The sequence below is a fragment of the Microcaecilia unicolor genome, chromosome 3, assembly GCF_901765095.1.
Source record: "Microcaecilia unicolor chromosome 3, aMicUni1.1, whole genome shotgun sequence".
Classification (NCBI taxonomy): domain Eukaryota; kingdom Metazoa; phylum Chordata; class Amphibia; order Gymnophiona; family Siphonopidae; genus Microcaecilia; species Microcaecilia unicolor.
The window spans coordinates 226415675-226435503 of NC_044033.1; the positions used below are offsets into that span (position 1 = coordinate 226415675).

Here is a 19829-nt window from a genome sequence, read left to right on the forward strand (position 1 = left end):
TCAGCCAAAGCCACCGCCGTGCAGAGACTGTCTGAGCCATACCTTTAGCTGAGGCTCTCAAAACATCATACAGTAAGTCTGCAAAATAAGCCAAGCCCGATTCCAGGGCCGGCCAATCAGCCCTCAAGGAAGGATCCGAGGGGGAAGCCCGCTGCACAATCGTCAGGCACGCCCTGGCCACATAGGAGCTGCAAACTGAGGCCTGCAAACTTAAGGCAGCCGCCTCGAAGGACGACCTTAAGGCCGCCTCCAATCTTTTGTCTTGGGCGTCCTTTAGGGCCGTGCCACCTTCCACTGGCAACGCCGTTTTCTTAGTCACCGCAGTGATTAAAGAATCCACGGTAGGCCAAAGAAAGGCCTCCCGTTCACTTTCAGGCAAAGGATAGAGGCGGGATATAGCCCTAGCCACTTTGAGGCTCGCTTCCGGGACATCCCATTGAGCCGAAATTAAGGTGTGCATGGCATCATGCACGTGGAAGGTTCTAGGCAGGCGCTTCGTCCCCAGCATAATGGCGGAGCCAACAGGGGCTGAGGGAGAGACGTCCTCTGGAGAGGAAATCTTCAAAATGCTCATGGCCTGCACTAACAGGTTGGGCAAATCCTCTGAGCGAAAGATCCGCGTTGCAGAGGGGTCATCCGCTCCATCCGAGCGGGAATCCGTCTCCTCCAAGGAATCCCCAAAGGACCGTTGGGAGAACTCAGATACGCTGCCCTCATCTACATCAGAGGAGACAGAGTCCTCTAAGGCCTGGGAATCCACCCGAGGGCGTTTACTTCCGGGGGCCTCAACCCCTTTATCAGACAAGGGAGCAGGGGAAGGTTTTGCATAAGGAAGGCCTGATGCAGCAGCAAAATAAACTCGGGGGAAAAACCCCCCAGACTGTGCACTTCAGCAGCCTGGGCCACAGCCCTAGACGCACCCTCAACCGGCGCTCGCAAGAGCGAGGGAGAAACATGCTGCGCATCCAAGATGGCGTCCGGCGCGACACTCCGCGAAGGAGCTGCGCGGGAAGAACGGCGCTTAACTTTAGCCGCTTTTCTGCCGTCGCCCAAATCAAGGGCGGCCATGGCATTAACGTCTCCCAGCTCAAGGGCGGCCCAAGAAGAAGCCGTCCGAGCAGAATGGCCGGCCAAGATGGCGGAGGCGAGCAGCGGGGGATGGGCGTTTATGGCGGGAAAAACCGCCGCACCGGAGGAAGAACCGGGACACTGACCGGCCTCCAAACTGACACCCAACAAGGGCGAATCAGACTTTAAGACCCCCGCATCCCCGCTAGAAGCGCACACGCGGTCCGGGGAGCGATTCTTCGCGCCCTCGCCCTCCGACGCCATAGGCCACGTGGCGATCGATCGGGGAACCCCCTGCCCGCTATAAAAAGGTAAAAATTACCTGCTTCTCGCTCCGAGCTGTAACGAACTGGTGTCCCAGTGAGTAGCTGCAATAAACGTTTAAATAAACGTTGAAATAAACGCCCTTAAGGACGTCCAAAAAAATTTTTTTTTTTTTCAACGGAGCCAGCGGGAGGGGGGAGAAAAGGAGGGACCTGGCACCACCAGGTTTGCACTTGCTCAAGAAGAGCCCTCAACCCCAGGTACTCAACAAAACCTAAAAATTAGGCTTGGAGACCTAGCCAGAGCTGCTGAGATAGAGAACATACTGAGGAGTTTCCGGCAGCACATGACCACATATAGGGAGGCAAAAGGATTGCTCTCTATCTCCACCTGCTGGTAGATGGACACAACCCACCAGTCTATGATTGATTGATCAGCATGATGATATGGAAACTTAGATTGTGAACCCTTCAGGGACAGGGAAGTACCCAGTGTATCTGAATGAAACCCACCTTGAGCTACTACTGAAAAGGTGTGAGCAAAATCCAAATAAATATATCAACTGTGTTCTCTTAACTATCAGGCTTTCTCTCAATCAAGATCCAGTAGAAAAGGGGGTGTGTTTTTAATACAGGGGAACAGATTACTAGGATTTTCTGAGAAATCATCTCAGCTCTTCAGAGATTGAAACATTGTTAATTTCTTCTATGAGCTTCAATTTAATCTTATTTTATGGCCAAAAACAAAAAAGGTGGGAATATAAAAGCCAGGCTATCCAAAAATTGGAACCAAACCGAAATTAAAATAACCAGCATTTATTAATTTCCAGACAAATTATAATAAAACAATTGCACATAAAAATTGACTCGACACAACGTTGTGTTTCGGCCGGATAGGCCTAACCAAACGCTGGTTATTTTAATTTCGGTTTGGTTCCAATTTTTGGATAGCCTGGCTTTTATATTCCCACCTTTTTTGTTTTTGTCTTTACGCCTCGTGGGATCTATTGAGTTCTCCACGTTTGTGGATTCTCTCTAGACTTTATTTTTTTTAGCCATTTGTGGATTCTCTCTAGATCTTATTTTATGGTACACCTTGGGTTTTTTTTAATACTGATTATTCAACCTTTGCCTTCCACTCATCCAGTTCCTAACCCAGTCACTTTAGGGCCCATACTGAGGGCACTCAGTTTATTTTTTAGTTGTCCATGCAGAACCATGTCAAAGGCTTTGCTGAAATCTAAATAGCATATTATTTGCATACATACATCTCATACATATTCATTATGGTTATTCTAAAAATTAAAAAAAAAAGACAACTAAAATAGACTGATTAGCAAGCCAGTATAACTATCTACAGTGCCGTAGCGAGGGTGCCTGACACCCGGGGCGGGTCGCCGCTGCGCACCCCCCCTCCGGAGCGCACCCCCCCCGAAATGCACCCTCGCCTCCCCCCCCCCCCGAAACGCACCCTTACCTTGCAGCGGGAGGGCCGATCCGCCCCCAGTGCATGTCACTGGGAGCTGCGTTGGCTCTGCTGCTTCCCTGCTTTCTCTGCCCTGGAACAGGAAGTAACCTGTTCCGGGGCAGAAAGAGCAGGGAACCAGCGAGCCGACCCCCCCCCCCCCCCCCCCCCAGCGGCGTGCACCCGGGGCGGACCGCCCCACCGCCCCCCCCCCTTCCTACGCCACTGTCTATCTATATTTATTATTCTTAAAACTGAAATTAGCCAACAATGAGAAATTTCTCTCAGTATGCCCCCTTTCACATTCACATGAATTAGCAAAAGGGAGACCACACTTTCTCTGTCCCCCCTTACCTAGGCCTGACACCAGTACCTCCCCTATTCTCATCTCCAAAGCACAGCTCTTTCTCCCTTCCTCCCTCTTTACCCAACACTTCCCACCTTCCCTATGTTATGCCAGTTTCAGACCTGCTGCCCTTTAGTTAATTGTTGAGATACCAAACCATCACTCCAACCCTTTCTCTCTCTCTCCCCTCTTATCCCACAATTGCTTCATCTCATTCTCTCCCTCCCCCCACCCACATAACTCATTTGTTCACACCTCTTTCCAGGCTGCTGCCTGCCCGAATCTACAGCAGCAACACTAAATATAAACAGCCAGCTTCCCTTTCCTGCTGCTGTTTGCCCGAATGGGTGAACGCAAACAAAAAGAACCCACATGCGGGGCCAGAGCCCTGGGCATCCTGCTGCCGGTCTCGCTCCTCCTCCTATTCCTTCCTCATAACAGGAAGTTACATCATGGGGAGGGAGGAGAAGGAGGAGGAGGGAGACTGACAATGGCGTGCACAGGGCTCTGGCCCTGCATATGGATTCATTTCATTTATGCTCACCTAGGCAGGCAGACAGCAGCAGGGAAGGGAAGAGAAGCTGGCAGTTCCTATTTGGTGTTACTGCCAAGGACTCGGGCAGGAGAGCAAGCAGAGCAAGGAGGGGGTAAGCTAGTGGTTGGGGTTGTGGAGGCTTTGCTTCCCCATGACTCTTATAAATGGTGCCTATGGAGCCATTCACAACAACCCAGATAAAAACAGCTTGATTGGAAGGGACAATGCCCTCCTCACTCCCCAAAACTTTGCCCATGCCAGGAACGCTCCCATCCATCTACTCCAACTGTTTCCTCCTCTCTCCTCCTGTAAATCTCCTGAGACACTGCTAGAATATGGGGAGTGGGGAGAGACTTTACCTTTCTCGTGTCTTTCTTTCATCAAGTGGTAAATAACCAACACAACCAGTAAACCAAATGGGATTATCACAGACACCAGAAGAATGGAGAGAGAGACCATCCAACGGGAGACCCGCTGGAAAAATATTCCTGAAAAACAAATGAAACCAGGTGGTATGAAATTTAAATAGAATATCAAAATCCATATTTGAGCATTCTTAATTTGAAAATGGAAATATACCAGAAGAACCAAATAAAGAAATGTTCACCTGGGAGAGAGGGAAAGATGGTAACAACCTTCTTTGGGTCTGATTCTAGGAGGTGCTGCCAATTTCATGATATAAATTTAATCAATAGAAATAAAACAAAATAGAACATGGAAAATAAAATAAGATGATACCTTTTTTATTCGACATAAGCTTAATACATCCTTCGAAAGCTAATCAAGAAATGTATTGTTATGTCCAATAAAAAAGGTATCATCTTATTTTCTTTTCCATGTTTTATTTCTATTGATCACCTTTAAAAGTGGACTAACATGGCTACAACACGTCTCTACTCATGATATAAATTAGATCTCAATCATATGAACACTTTATGTTACTGAAGCTTATTTTTGTGACTGTGACTGACCTGCTATAGAAATCGCTGATTCTCTCTCTTGCTTCATTACAGTGTTTCCAATATGACAGGTAATCTTGTTGTACTGATTTGTTCTCATAAGTAGGGAAGTTTTGACATCGAACAGACCATTCTGCCTTTGCAATTCTGTTTCAGATGCTGGTACCAGACTCTGTCCAGCTTCTTCTCTCCAAGTTACTTCAGGCTCTGGATACCATCCTGCCGATTCACACAGGATCCTTATCCCTCTGTCCTGATAGTCATTCATAGAGATTGAAGGAATACTGCCCAGACCTGAAGGAAAATAACATCTATCTGTCAGAATATTAGAGATTCATTTTGATGGTGATTTTTCTTTCTGCTGCTGATGGTGAACAGGCCCAGAAATCCTGATCACCAGGAGAAACGTGGAAATATCAGAAGTCCAAAATACTGAAACCAGTTCAGACAGATTTTCCCACTGTCATCAGTTACTTTCCCCTACACCAGTAGCACAGCCAGACGGCCAATTTTGAATGGGCCTGAGCACAAAGTGGGTGGGCACAAAATGTTCTCTCTGCTTTCCATCCCCTCATCCCCCAGTTGAAGACCTGCTTCTCCAACAGTCAGAGCTTCTACCAAGCTGGGCAATCAGCTGCACTGTCCCTGAGCCATCACTGCTGCCACCAGCAAACTGTGAATACTTAGTTTTTGTGCATTTGAGAAAACTGAGTACGCTCAGTATGTCAGCCGTGGCCCAGGGACATTGGCACTGACTGCTGAACTTTCTAGGAGTTCTGTCTGCTGCAGGAGGAAGCCTTCAGCTGGCGGGGCTTGGGGATCCTTGCCAGCCAGAGAAAAGGTACATTGCTACTGGGTGTGCTGAGACCGAGTGGATGGACCCTTGCCCACCTAGGCCACACCAGTGCAACAAAGTAATGAAGTCACAATCTTACTTGGTTTCATTTTAGAAGCAGAAATTAAATTGCATGTAATTACGGATAATAACTCTCTTAATCCCCTGTGTACAGCCCTGGCTGAAATGAGCACTTTTTAAAAACGTATACATACATTTGAGCTTGGGGAATTAAGGTGTGAACTAGGGAAATTACAGAATCTAGAAACTGCTTTTCATCTAGAGAGGCTTAAATATTTATATTATGAATAGAGGAATAAAAGAGGGAGAGGAATTAAAAGTTAAAATAGGCCAACAAAATATTTTACAAATTAAAGATGGTGGTGGTAGGGATATGGTACATTAAAATGAGAACTTTAAACAAGCATTTAAGAGGTTTTATGAAACTTTGTATCAGAGTGAAGTGTATATGAGAGAATAGCAGGTTGTTGATTTTCTGGAGAGGTATCCATTACAATCACTCAATGAGGGGAGTAGGGGAAGGTTGGATAGGATGATTTCTGAAGAGGAGGTAAGGAAGTCTATCCAAACTCTGAATATGGGCAAACCTCCAGGCCTTAGTGGCTACCTGGTAAAGATCTTCAAGACTTTAAGTGCTAGCCTGATACCCAGACTTATCAGAGTATTCAATGACATTTTGCAGAATGGCTGCATGCAAGAGTCCATGGAAATAATGGTCCTGCCGAAGCCAGGAATAAAATCCCAGTGCATGCAGATCCATATCTGTTATTAATCTCGATGCCAAGCTTTGTGCAAGGGTATTGGTAGATAGGTTGAAGTCAGTTATTGAAGGGCTAATCTATGTAGATCAGTCAAGATTTATTCCCCAAAGGCAGGTAGGTGACAACATTTGTAAAGTACTGAACCTGATCTGGAAGGATTTGAGAGGTGGCTACCCAGCCATGCCTTTGGCAGTTGACGCTAAGAAAGTATTTGATAGAGTGGGGTGGGGGTTCTAGTACTGAGTCCTCCAGAAAGTGAAAATTGGGTAGACTTTTCGGTGGCATATGGGCCCTTTGTCTGGAACTGAAGGCACAGATTAGAATTAATGGGGGCCATACAGAAAGCTGTAGGCTTGGCAGGGGGACAAGGCAGGGTTGTCTATTCTCACCCTGGTTTTTCTCATTGACCATTGAGCAATTAACATCTTATGTGAAAGCTAATGGGGACATTCTGGAATTTCAGGAGGCAGGCCGCGGCTTTAAGATTAAATACTTTGCAGATGATATCATCTTTATCATTAGCAATCCATGACTAACATTGCATGTACTTATGGATGACATCAAGAGATATACAGAAAAACATGGGATAAAATGGAAGCTTTGAAGGCAGTCTTGAATAAAGAGTATGTATGGGATTCGAAGGAGTTGTTTCCATTTAAACAGGTGCAGTTCCCCATCAAATATCTGAGTTTTTATGTAACCAAGGATTGCAGGCAGCTAGAGAAAATTAATTATGAGCTCCTCATGAAGATCATTGGTCCTGACTTCGATAGATGGGATTGAGTGAGCCTCCAAGGATCTTGAACTTGTTTATTACTCTACCAGTGAGAGGCTGTCACATAAATTCTTTATGAAATAGCAGAAACAGATTTTTTATTTCATTTGGAACTGGAGACCACCATGAATGGCAAAGGAAGTGTTATACCTGAGGAAAGAGCAAAGAGGAGTGGGGGTCCCCTGTTTTGAAAAGTACTGCATAGCAGACCAGGTAAGAGTGTTCTTTGATTTGGGGGTGGGGGGCTAGACTAGTACATAAGTAATGCCATACTGGGAAAAGACCAAGGGTCCATCGAGCCCAGCATCCTGTCCACGACAGCGGCCAATCCAGGCCAAGGGCACCTGGCAAGCTTCCCAAACGTACAAACAATTCTATACATGTTATTCCTGGAATTTTGGAGTTTTCCAAGTCCGTTTAGTAGCGGTTTATGGACTTGTCCTTTAGGAAACCGTCCAACCCCTTTTTAAACTCTGCTAAGCTAACTGCCTTCACCACTTTCTCCGGCAACGAATTCCAGAGTTTAATTACACGTTGGGTGAAGAAAAATTTTCTCTGATTTGTTTTAAATTTACTACACTGTAGTTTCATCGCATGCCCCCTAGTCCTAGTATTTTTGGAAAGCGTGAACAGACGCTTCACATCCACCTGTTCCACTCCACTCACTAGCAATATAATGGATACAGCTGGAAGAAGATGAGTTTGGAGGAACCCTATTAGGGATGTAATTTGACTAGATCATTTAAGAAGCATAGTAAAGGGAATGGATAACCACTTTACTTACACAACTCTGCTGGTATGGAAAAAGATAAATAGGGATCTGTTATGGGGAAAAGAGTAACTAGATTAGCCCCACTTTATGGTAATGATCACTTCCCAAAACACCAAAGACACGGCACCGCGTTTCAGGACAGTCGTGCCTGCTTCAAGAGTCTATAATAAAAAAAGATTTGATAAACATATCTTGTATAATCATAATCATGTAAACCACGTAAACCAAATATGTTAAAAGGTATACTAAACCAAAAAATAAAAGATGTAGATGATTTATATCTATCTATATATTTATTTATTAAAGAGCATACTAAAATGTACAACATTAAAAAGTCAAATTCAGATTTTAAACAACGCAGTGCTGTGTCAAGTCATTAGTATCATTGTGAGACTAGAACTTTATATTAAATTTTGGTTGCTTATCCCATCGCCTGTCAAGCCTTCTTCCTTTTCCCACTCTTTGATGTTTTGTTCCCGTCTCGTGGGATTTTTTTATGTTGTTACCTTGTGGTTAATGATCACTTCCCACCAGGGCAGACATATGGAGTTTGTAAGAGATGGTGTGTGCTGCCCTCTGAATTTAGGAACTTCAGTTGATAGAGACCAGAGTCCATGGGAAGATGGACAGGATATCCTGGACACTTTAGATAGTCTGTGCAAGTGGAATCAAGAAGGGAGAATGGGAAATTTTAAGAGGGCTCAGTCAGATGATGAATCCCTTAGAGAAGTGCGGGTTAAGGTTAGAACTGTAGATGGGAACCTCTGTGGGCATCCGAGATCCCTTTAAGGTAACTCCCCCATATTTCCTATTGAAGAATGACCAAAGGGGACCCTGGATGGGGAAAAGGTAGAGCAGCTGTTAGTTCCGCACCCTTATCACAGACAGTTCATGCAACTAGCACACAGTCACCTAATAGGAGATCACTTGGGGGAGGAGAAAGCCCAGGAACATACCCTGGTCTTGTTTTTCGGGCCCAGTATACATAAACAAGTAGCACTTTTCTGCCATGCTTGCCCAACCTACCAGTTGAGCAGCCCTGCAAGGATTCCATCTGCTCCTCTCATGCCCATCATCAACACCCCATTCGACCAGGTGGCTATGGACTTCATGGGACTACTTGAGCAAACAACCTGTGGCAACAAGTACATCCTAGTTATTTGGATTATGCCTCCTGCTACTCATAGGCCATTGAACTGCACCATATGGAGATTATCACCGTGGCCAATGCCCACATGGGAAGGAAGGGGATAGGATTTGATATACTTATTTTTTATACTTAGGGCAATGGAGTTGCAGTGGGAATTGAACCTGGTTCCTCTGGTTCTCAAGCTCCTACAGTAACCATTAGGCTACTCCACTTCCATTGACATCCTGACTGACCAGGGCACAACTTTTATATCTTGAGTAGTGAAGCAAGCGTGTGTCTTGCTAAAAGTAAATACCTTGTGGACATCATCCACAGATTGATGGTCTGGTAGAACGCTTTAACAAGTGGTGATAAACCTCCCGTGGGTAGAAATATTTGAAAAATATTTCTGCAGGGGATTACTGGGTGGTAATTGGGCAGTGAGGATCAAAAGCAACTCTAAGCCCAAGTTCTGACCAAATAATGACTTATATACCAGACAAGCTAATTTAAAGCTAATGCGCTTCTGAATTGCTAACCAATGAAAATTCCTCATAAAAGGCAAACAGTGTAATGCTATCAAATCTCCCCGTGCCAAAAATTCAATCTAACAGCAGTATTCTGTAATAACTGTAACCTCTTTTGCACTTTAGATGAGACGTTTTGATATAACACATTGCAATAATCCAGCTATGGCAAGAGAATTGCCTGCACTAGAGTTTTAAAATTTGCAGTTGCAATGAAGTCCTGATAACACAAAGCTGACTCAGTCTAAAGAAGAACTTTTACTCAATGCATTAATTTGATTAACAAAACTCAACTTGAAGTTCAATATAATTCTAAGTACCATGGAATGGTATTCAGTAATCAAACTATCTCCTGAAGTTAATGCAAACTCTTTGCATGGGACATTATCAAAGTCCCCTAACCACAGCATCTTCGTCTTCTGTTATGCCTCAAGAAGTGCTCAGATGTCCATTGTTCTATGAGCGAAATATGATGCTTTATAGACATCAAAGTGTCCTCAAATTTTGGCAGGGCTAATAAAAAGATGTCATCTGCGTAGGAAAAAAAAACTATAATCCCTAAATCTGCAAAAAATGAGCCTAATGAACTAAGATACACATTGAACAAGAGTGGAGACAATGATGAACCCTGGGGTACACCACAACCAGGGTTCCAATAAGATATCATTCTTCCCTCTCAAACTATACATCTTTTTGCTCAAAAACTGTGCAAACCAGCAATAACTTCCTGACCTCTACTTAGAAAATGTCTCATTTTTTATGTAAGTGCCAAAAGCATTGTTTCAGTGCTGTGCCTGGTTCTAAAGCCATGTTGAGTATAAAGCAAGATTTTGTGAAATTCTAAATAATTCTTTAGCTGATCATTCACCAAAAACTTTATTAATCTAGCCATCCATAGAATGCTGGCAACGGGATTATAATTATCAACATTAGTTAAATCTACTCCTATAGATTACAGAAAGGAAGTCAATATCACAAGAGGTGTACAGTTTGGTATCGTAGGGCTCACCATATAATATAAAGGGATAACATTGAGATGTGTACCTGGGAGATTTTATATGAGGTCTACTAAGAATGCTGGCTCCTCCTACTTCGCAGCGGCTTGATTTTGTGCGTTTTCACTAGGATTTTTCTTTTCAAAAATGGACCAAAAAGATAAATGCACAAAGCACAAAAATATCTAACCAGTGGCCATGTTCGAAAATAAAATACATTTTGCTGTTTCGAAAATCGCTATATTCACTATTTGAGCAAAATGTCCAAACTCAGACTTAGATGTCATATCAAAAATGTCCCTCATAGAGTCTCTAAGGAAGAAGAAGAAGAGTTAATGGATAGTATAGACGAGTAGACTGGATAGTCCATATGGAGGGGCATAATCGAACACAAACACCTATCTCCATGGGCGTTTATCTCCGAGAACGAGTCCGTGAAGGGGCGGACCGAACCGTATTTTCGAAAAAATGGAAGCTTTTGAGCTGGGCGTTTGTTTTTTTTTTACCGATAATGGAAACAAAAAATGCCCAGCTCAAAAACGTCCTAATCCGAGCCATTTGGTCGTGGGAGGGGCCAGGATTCGTAGTACACTGGCCCTCCTGATATCCAGGACACCAACTGGGCACCCTAGTTCAGTGCGGTGGACTTCAGAAAAAGCTCCCACATACATAGCTCCCTTACCACGGTTGATGAGCCCCCAACCCCCCTCCCCCAAAACCCACTACCCACAAATGTACAACACTACCATAGCTCTTAGGGGTGAAGGGGGCACCTACATGTGGGTACAGTGGGTTTTGGAGGCCTCCCATTTACCAGCACAAGTGTTACAGGTGGGGGGGGGGGGGGGGGGATGGGCCTGGGTCCACCTGCCTGAAGTGCACTGCGGTACCCACTAAAAGTGCTCCAGGGACCTGCATACATGCAGGCCTCTAGGACTTGTTACTGCTGTATAACATTGGCATACCAGTTTACACCTGAAGACTAACCTCTCCGAAAATGTCCTTTATTGGAATAAGCACGTTTACTCACAGTTAGCTGCAGATCAAAGGTTGTGCCCCACTGGCAACAAGTCTCCCTGGTACTGAGATTAGCAGTAGGTCAGAGCTGGGTACAATGCCCTCTTTCAGCCACATTCAAGGTAAGAACTAAGTTCTCTAACGTGGCTAACACATGGAAGGGATCTAAAACTGGCTTACAAAAATGGCCACTACCTCATGGACTACCGGAAACAAAACAGGGCACACTCTGACCCAGTAGGCAGGGGGAAAAGCACCATGGGAGAACAGCCTACCAACTACCAACATCGTGAGACTGTAACACAAGCTAATGAAATCACGGAGCCCAATACCCTACATCTACCACAACGCAATGCTGATGTGACCCTGTAGTGCACCCGAGAGCCACATCAGAACCAGGGAAAGGCTGTCAGAGGATAGAACACATTCTGCTGTCATGGAGGTGGGTATGGCATTTGAGGCTGGCATAGAAGCTGGAAAAAAAGTATTTAAAGTGGGGTTTTTTTTGGTGGGAGGGGGTTAGTGACCACTGGGGAAGTCCGGGGAGGTCATCCCCGATTCCCTCCAGTGGTCATCTGGGCAGTTGGGGCACTTTTTGGGACTTGTTCGTGAAAAAAAAGGATCCAAAAAAAGTGACCCAAAATCGCGGAAAAAACGCTTTTTTTTCGATTATCAGCTAAAGATGCCCATCTCTCTTCGGCTGATAGCCACGCCCCAGTCCCGCCTCCGACACGCCCCCGTCAACTTTATTCGTTTCCGCGAAGAAGTGCAGTTGGAAACGCCCAAAATCAGCTTTCGCTTATACCGATTTGGGCGCCTTTGTGAGAAACACGCCCATCTCCCGATTTGGGTCGAAATATAGGCGTTTTTCTCTTTCGATTATAAGCTGCATGGTCTCTTTATCTGTCATCATCATTTGCTATATTTCTATGTTTATCCCACTCTTTTTTGAATTTCGTCATCAGTTTTCCTTCAACCATCTCTTTCAGGAAGACATTCCAGACATCCATTACTCTTTCTATGACAAAATATTTCTTGAGGTTGCTTTTGAATTATCTCCCTGTACCTTTGTATCTTGTTCTCTAGTTCTAGAGCTTTTTGTCATTTGGGAAAAGCTTGTTTCCTCAGTAATTTCTTTAATGTATTTATCTCTCCTCTCCTCTAGTATATATATATATATATATATATATATATACAGTGGGGGAAATAAGTATTTGATCCCTTGCTGATTTTGTAAGTTTGCCCACTGACAAAGACATGAGCAGCCCATAATTGAAGGGTAGGTTATTGGTAACAGTGAGAGATAGCACATCACAAATTAAATCCGGAAAATCACATTGTGGAAAGTATATGAATTTATTTGCATTCTGCAGAGGGAAATAAGTATTTGATCCCCCACCAACCAGTAAGAGATCTGGCCCCTACAGACCAGGTAGATGCTCCAAATCAACTCGTTTCCTGCATGACAGACAGCTGTCGGCAATGGTCACCTGTATGAAAGACACCTGTCCACAGACTCAGTGAATCAGTCAGACTCTAACCTCTACAAAATGGCCAAGAGCAAGGAGCTGTCTAAGGATGACAGGGACAAGATCATACACCTGCACAAAGCTGGAATGGGCTACAAAACCATCAGTAAGACGCTGGGCGAGAAGGAGACAACTGTTGGTGCCATAGTAAGAAAATGGAAGAAGTACAAAATGACTGTCAATCGACAAAGATCTGGGGCTCCACGCAAAATCTCACCTCGTGGGGTATCCTTGATCATGAGGAAGGTTAGAAATCAGCCTACAACTACAAGGGGGGAACTTGTCAATGATCTCAAGGCAGCTGGGACCACTGTCACCACGAAAACCATTGGTAACACATTACGACATAACGGATTGCAATCCTGCAGTGCCCGCAAGGTCCCCCTGCTCCGGAAGGCACATGTGACGGCCCGTCTGAAGTTTGCCAGTGAACACCTGGATGATGCCGAGAGTGATTGGGAGAAGGTGCTGTGGTCAGATGAGACAAAAATTGAGCTCTTTGGCATGAACTCAACTCGCCGTGTTTGGAGGAAGAGAAATGCTGCCTATGACCCAAAGAACACCGTCCCCACTGTCAAGCATGGAGGTGGAAATGTTATGTTTTGGGGGTGTTTCTCTGCTAAGGGCACAGGACTACTTCACCGCATCAATGGGAGAATGGATGGGGCCATGTACCGTACAATTCTGAGTGACAACCTCCTTCCCTCCGCCAGGGCCTTAAAAATGGGTCGTGGCTGGGTCTTCCAGCACGACAATGACCCAAAACATACAGCCAAGGCAACAAAGGAGTGGCTCAGGAAGAAGCACATTAGGGTCATGGAGTGGCCTAGCCAGTCACCAGACCTTAATCCCATTGAAAACTTATGGAGGGAGCTGAAGCTGCGAGTTGCCAAGCGACAGCCCAGAACTCTTAATGATTTAGAGATGATCTGCAAAGAGGAGTGGACCAAAATTCCTCCTGACATGTGTGCAAACCTCATCATCAACTACAGAAGACGTCTGACCGCTGTGCTTGCCAACAAGGGTTTTGCCACCAAGTATTAGGTCTTGTTTGCCAGAGGGATTAAATACTTATTTCCCTCTGCAGAATGCAAATAAATTCATATACTTTCCACAATGTGATTTTCCGGATTTAATTTGTGATGTGCTATCTCTCACTGTTACCAATAACCTACCCTTCAATTATGGGCTGCTCATGTCTTTGTCAGTGGGCAAACTTACAAAATCAGCAAGGGATCAAATACTTATTTCCCCCACTGTATATATATATATTTAGGACCTCCAATCTCTTCTCATATGTCTTCTGATGAAGACATCTTACCATTTTGGTCACTTTCGTCTCAGAATCTTCATGTCATTAGTGAAATATAGCCTCCAAAACCAACGACAGTACTCCATGTGAAGTCTCATCAATGTTCACTATAGAAGCATTATGTTCTCCTCCTTTCAGAGCATTATACTCTTTGCTATGCAGCCTAGCATCCTTCTATCTTTAGTCACTATTGTCAGCAATCGTTGTCTAGAGATGGTCCCGACTCCAGTTCACAGAGGCAGTGAGTTCGTAGAGGCAGTAGGTTCCCAAAGAATACAAAGAATCCACACGAGTTTGGATATATAAAGTATATTATATTTGCATATATATATAGGCTCACAGCACTTAGTACAGGTAAATGGTACAAGGCTGTCTCTGGGTGTGTGTTTACAGAGAGAAAGAGAGGACAGGGTGTTTGTTCAGAAGAAGAGAGAAGCCTTGGGGTTGTGCTGAAAGAGGTATATGTGTGCAGAGAGAAAGGAAGAGAGAGAAGGGCCTAAGAAAGCAAAGCCATGTGCTCTTGGAGAGAAAGCTTTGGAGAAGAAAGGGGAGCCAGAGCTTGAGCTCTGGTGGCTGGAGATGGGTAGGTGCAGGGGAGAAAGACAGAGAGAGAAGTAGTCTGAGCAGAGCCATGTGCTTCTGCTTTATACTTCAAGAACAGAAAGAGATAAAAAAAACTTATCTTCCTTCCCAGCCAAACTCCAGTTTGCTTTCTGAATTCAGTTACTAATCATGGAGCCTCACTGTCTGGCTTCCTTTGTTCTTAGAGAGCCCTGCTCCCAGATAGGACAAAATGTATGTTAATCAGGAGTAATTAAGAAAACACAGGGCTAGCAGGCAGCTCAACACCATTTGGTCCATGTCATCCTCAGTGATTCCTGAGGGAGGGGGAGTTATCAGAAGTCAAAAGCTGGTTTCATATTAATTTATGTCCAGCAATCCTGGCCATTTTTGTAAGCCAGCAATCCTGACAACTATCTTCTTGCATTCTTTTGCCACCTTGAGATCCTCTGAAGCAATGTGACAAGGCCATGGCTAAAGTCAGAAGGATGCTAGGCAGCAGAGGTGGACACATATTGATGAAATTCTTGAGACGTTAAGGATCTCCAGAAGAATGAAAGATGAAACTGTACTGGAAGAGAATAAGTTGACACAGATTGCCAGAGCCTGAAGAGTCAACCCCTCACCTCCACCTTCCCTCAAATTTAAGAATCGTTATGCAGTCCTAAAGGTAGAGAAAGCAAGAATAGAGTTTGATGAGACTCATAAGACCTATGGAAAAATTAGTTAATTACCTAACAATTTTCTTTCATTTACTCCCAAAGAATCAGTCCAGACAAATAACCACCAGCAGGTGTAGAGAGAGAACTTTAATGAGTTGTGATTCATAAGCTCCTGTACTTAACAACCAAGCCAGTATTCGATAACAAAGCAGTGAAAAAAGTGACTTCCAGAGAAAAAACTCCAGCCTCTAGATAGAAAAAGAACGATGAAAAAAGGGCAAAACTCATGCCTTAGAAATAATGGAACCAGAGCAATACAAACACCCGAAATTACATAGAATCCAGAAAAAACAAAATCATCACAGAAGGACAGGCTCTGAACTGATCCTTTGGGACTAAAGGAAAGAACATTTTCAGATAATTAATTTTTCCTTCCATTACAACCCAAGGATCAGTCCAGACAAATGGGATATACGAAAGCAATCCTTAAGAGGGTAGGGAATGTGATATCCTTGCAGTGAGAACCGTGGCCCCGAAGGAAGCATCTGCTTGAGCAGACATATCCAAACAGTAATGCTTAACAAAGGAATGAGAAGAAGACCACGTCGCTGACCGACAGATCTTTGCCAACGAAATTGACTTAGACTCTGCCAAAGAAGTTGCCAAAGACCTGGTAGAATGAGCCTTGGCATGCATGGAAGCAGATCTGCCCCTCAGAATGTAAGCCAAAGGAATAGCCTCCTTAAGCCATCGAGTCACTGTCGCTTTGGAGGCCAGCAATCCCGTCCAGGGTCCCGCAAAGAGGATAAAACAATGATCAGACCGCCTGAAATCATTGGTAGTGGTAAGATAGAGCATAAGGATATGATTCACATCCAACAGTCCAGGGAAGCATATTCTGCAGAATAGACCTCCCTGGAAAAAGAAGGAAGAAACCCAGTCTGATACAATCTTCGCAAAAAGGACAGAACTGTCCGTATGGAAACTCCTGAATGAGAAAAGCGGAGAAAGAGATCTCTGCAAGAGAGAGCTTGAAGCTCTGAATCTCTCCGTGCCAACAAAATGATAACTAGAAATACTGCTTTTAAAGTAAGATCTTTGATAGTTGCCGAATGAAGGGGCTCAATGGGGGCTGAATGAAGAGCCTTAAGAACTACTTGAAGACTCCACTGAGGGCAAATATTGTGGAGAGGGGGAAGCAGATGAGTGACTCTCTTGAGGAATTGCACTATAGTCAGGGTAAGCAGCCAATGAGGCATTCTGTATCTTGCCTCTATGACATGCCAACGCTGCCACCTGAACCTTGAGCGAATTGAGAGCAGCCTTTTTGAATCTCTCCTGAAGAAAGGATAACATTTGAAACAAAGAAGCATGAAATGGAGAAATACCATTCTGTGCAGACCAGTTCTCAAACGTTTTTCACACTCTAGCATAAGAAGAAGTGGACCGCTTTCGGGCTTGCAGCAAGGTAGTAATAACATAATCTGTGTAACCCTTCTTCCTCAATTGTACTCTCTCAAGAGCCAGGCTGTAAGACCAAAGTAGGAGGGTTCCTCCATAAGTACTGGACCTTGGAGCAATAAGCCCATCTGTGGAGGAACAGTCAACCAAGGAGTGATTTAAAGTCGGATGAGGTCCACATACCAAGGACGTCTGGGCTAGTTCAGAGCCACAAGAATTACCTTTCCGGGATGACACACAATCCTGTGCAACACCCTTCCCACTGGAGGCCACAGAGGAAGCATGTAAAGAAGACTGACCAACGGCCAAGGCTGTAGCAGTGCATACATTCCTAGGGAATCTTTCTACATGAAGTGGTTGTAGAATCTGTGTACTTACTCATTGAGTCTGGATGTCATGAGGTCCAGAACCGGAAGACCCCACTGTGTGGAAAAGAGGCAAAATGCCAGCTGCCATTCCCCCCGGGTCCAGAGACACTCTGCTGAGGAAATCTGCTTACGAGTTCAGTGAACCCACTTTGTGAGATGCTGAACTCATTGGAATGTTCAATTCCGCCCACTGAAAAAGAAGATAGATAGAGACTCGGGCTGCACATACTGCAGCGGGACATGTTTATCCACTCCTACCCTAGCTCAGATAATATTTAAACATCTCTCTGACTTCACGTGCAACTTTCTTCAAATCACCTTACTTTCTAATTCTTCCTACTTTCTTACTCATCTATATGTTACAACTTTGCCTTACCGTCCAGTACCAATTATAATGTTTTAGTACATATTGTGTTGTCATTGCAAGTAGTATACCATGTCATACTTTGTATTGTTGTTCAAATATTTTTACTGCTCTAATTGCCTATTGCTGATGTTTGATCTATTATTACTATACACCGCCTTGAGTGAATTCCTTCAAAAAGGCGGCAAATAAATCCTAATAAATAAACAATAAAATTAATAAAGCATCCATAGCACCAGCTGGGTAAGTCCGCAAGACCAGAGACCACCAGCTCAACAGGCACAACTGTAGGGGATGCATGTGGAACTTCACCCAAGGCAGAACAACCAAAGTTGCCACCACAGAACCAAGAACCTGAGCATAATTCCATGCCCGCAGGCAGGGAAGAGAGAGAAACCTGAGAATTTGCTATTTGAGCTTGAGCTGACAATGCTGATGCAGGAAAACCTTCTCCACCTGGGTATTGAAGCACACTCCCAGAAACTCCAGGATCTGGTTGGGGGCGAGATGACTCTTGTTGCAATTAACCACCCAACCCAGACAGAAAGAAGAGACAGGAGTATCTGTCTACTGCAAAGGCTCTCTTGATAAGAAGGTGCCCGAATTAGCCAATCATCCAGGTAAGGATGTACCTGGATCCCTTGCTGACAAAAAAAGGCTTCCACCACCACCATCACCATCATAACTTTTGAAAATGCGCGAAATGCAGTGGTGAGGTCAAAAGGTATGGCCTTAAATTGAAAACGATCTCCCAGGATCGCAAACTGGAGAAATTTCCTGTGTGAGGAGGCCAAATTGGGATATGAAGAGGTCCTACAAGGTGAGAAACTTGCCTGGCTGGACCGAGGCTAAGACAGAATGAAGAGTCTCCATGCAGAAGTGCAGCCCTCTGAGAGACTTGTTCACCCCTCTGAGATCCAGAACTGGGCGAAAAGAGTCTTCTATCTTTGGGACTACAAAATAGATGGAATATTGACCTGTGCTCCTCTCTGCCAGAGGAATGGGCTGAATGGCCCCCAGTCACCTTAAAGAGGCTAAGGTAGTTAGAACTGCCCAACTCTTTGCATAGCTGCCCCAAGGGGACAGCATGAAAATATCTGTGAGTACCTGTGAAAATTCTAAATTGTAGCCATGGAGAATGATATTGAGGACCCACTGGTCTGCAGTAATGGTGGTCCACTCCTTGTAAAAGCAGGAAAGATGCCCACCTATGTATTCGTACAAGGAGTGAACCTTGACCTCGTCATTGCGAGGGCTGTAAAGAAGGAGAGGTTCTTGAGGCACTGGAAAAGGGTTTCTTGCCTCCTTGAAAGGAAGGCCAAGTCTAAAAAAAGCAAGGTTTTTGAGTGGAAGCACTAGCTTTCCTGGTCTATACCTCCATGCTTCTCAAAAATGAGACAGCCACCCGGAGGCTTAGGATTGTCCTCAGGTAGTCGCTGGATTTTGAAATATCCTAGGTCTTTAACATTCTTCTCCAAATCCACACTAAAAAGTAGTTTCCTCTGAAAGGGCAATTTCGTTAGATGAGATTTGAACACCATATCAGCGGCCCAGTGCCTCAACCATAGCCAGTGTCACACCAAAACGGCCAATGCCATGCTCTTAGTGTCGCGTCTTCTGGCGCATTTTGTCAGGCTTCTCATGGCAACACTGGTTTTGTGAGTCCTTAGGCCACTGCCGAGGAGCGGCAGTGGCAGGCAAAACCACCCCCACACCAGAGGCAAGGCAGAGCAGGACTGCTAGACTTCACCTGCACTTGACTGCCGTTCCCCAGGAGTTGAGCCCCTGGGTGCAGGCAGCCAGCAGGACTTATTGGATAGGGCAGGAACTGGATACCAGCAGGGTACCCACAGGGTCGAGAATACACAAGGGAGGCTAGGCAGAATACCAGACTGGGACCCTCAGACAAATACCACACTAGGTAAACAGCAGGCAGAGTTGGAATCAAAACAGAGGTGCCCACAGGCACGCAGACAAGACAAGGCTGAGGTGCAAGCAGCTGACCCACACAGCCAGGGAGCCGGACTATGGCTGAAGCTCCCGTAGCTGAGAAGCATAGACAGAGAACAGGACAGTGGCTGGAGCTCCAGTAGCAGAGAAACAC

At 44.9% G+C, this 19829-nt stretch overlaps 1 protein-coding gene across 1 annotated transcript in view; it reads right to left on the reverse strand.

Moving 5' to 3' along the window:
• Positions 1-19829, reverse strand: part of LOC115466338 (butyrophilin subfamily 1 member A1-like) — a 1244786-nt gene that overhangs the window by 1028473 nt on the left and 196484 nt on the right. The window contains exons 7-8 of the mRNA XM_030197517.1: positions 4649-4930; positions 4037-4165 (exon numbers count right to left, since the gene is read on the reverse strand). Of these exons, the coding sequence (XP_030053377.1) occupies positions 4037-4165; positions 4649-4930 (411 nt within the window). The remainder of the gene's footprint in view (positions 1-4036; positions 4166-4648; positions 4931-19829) is intronic.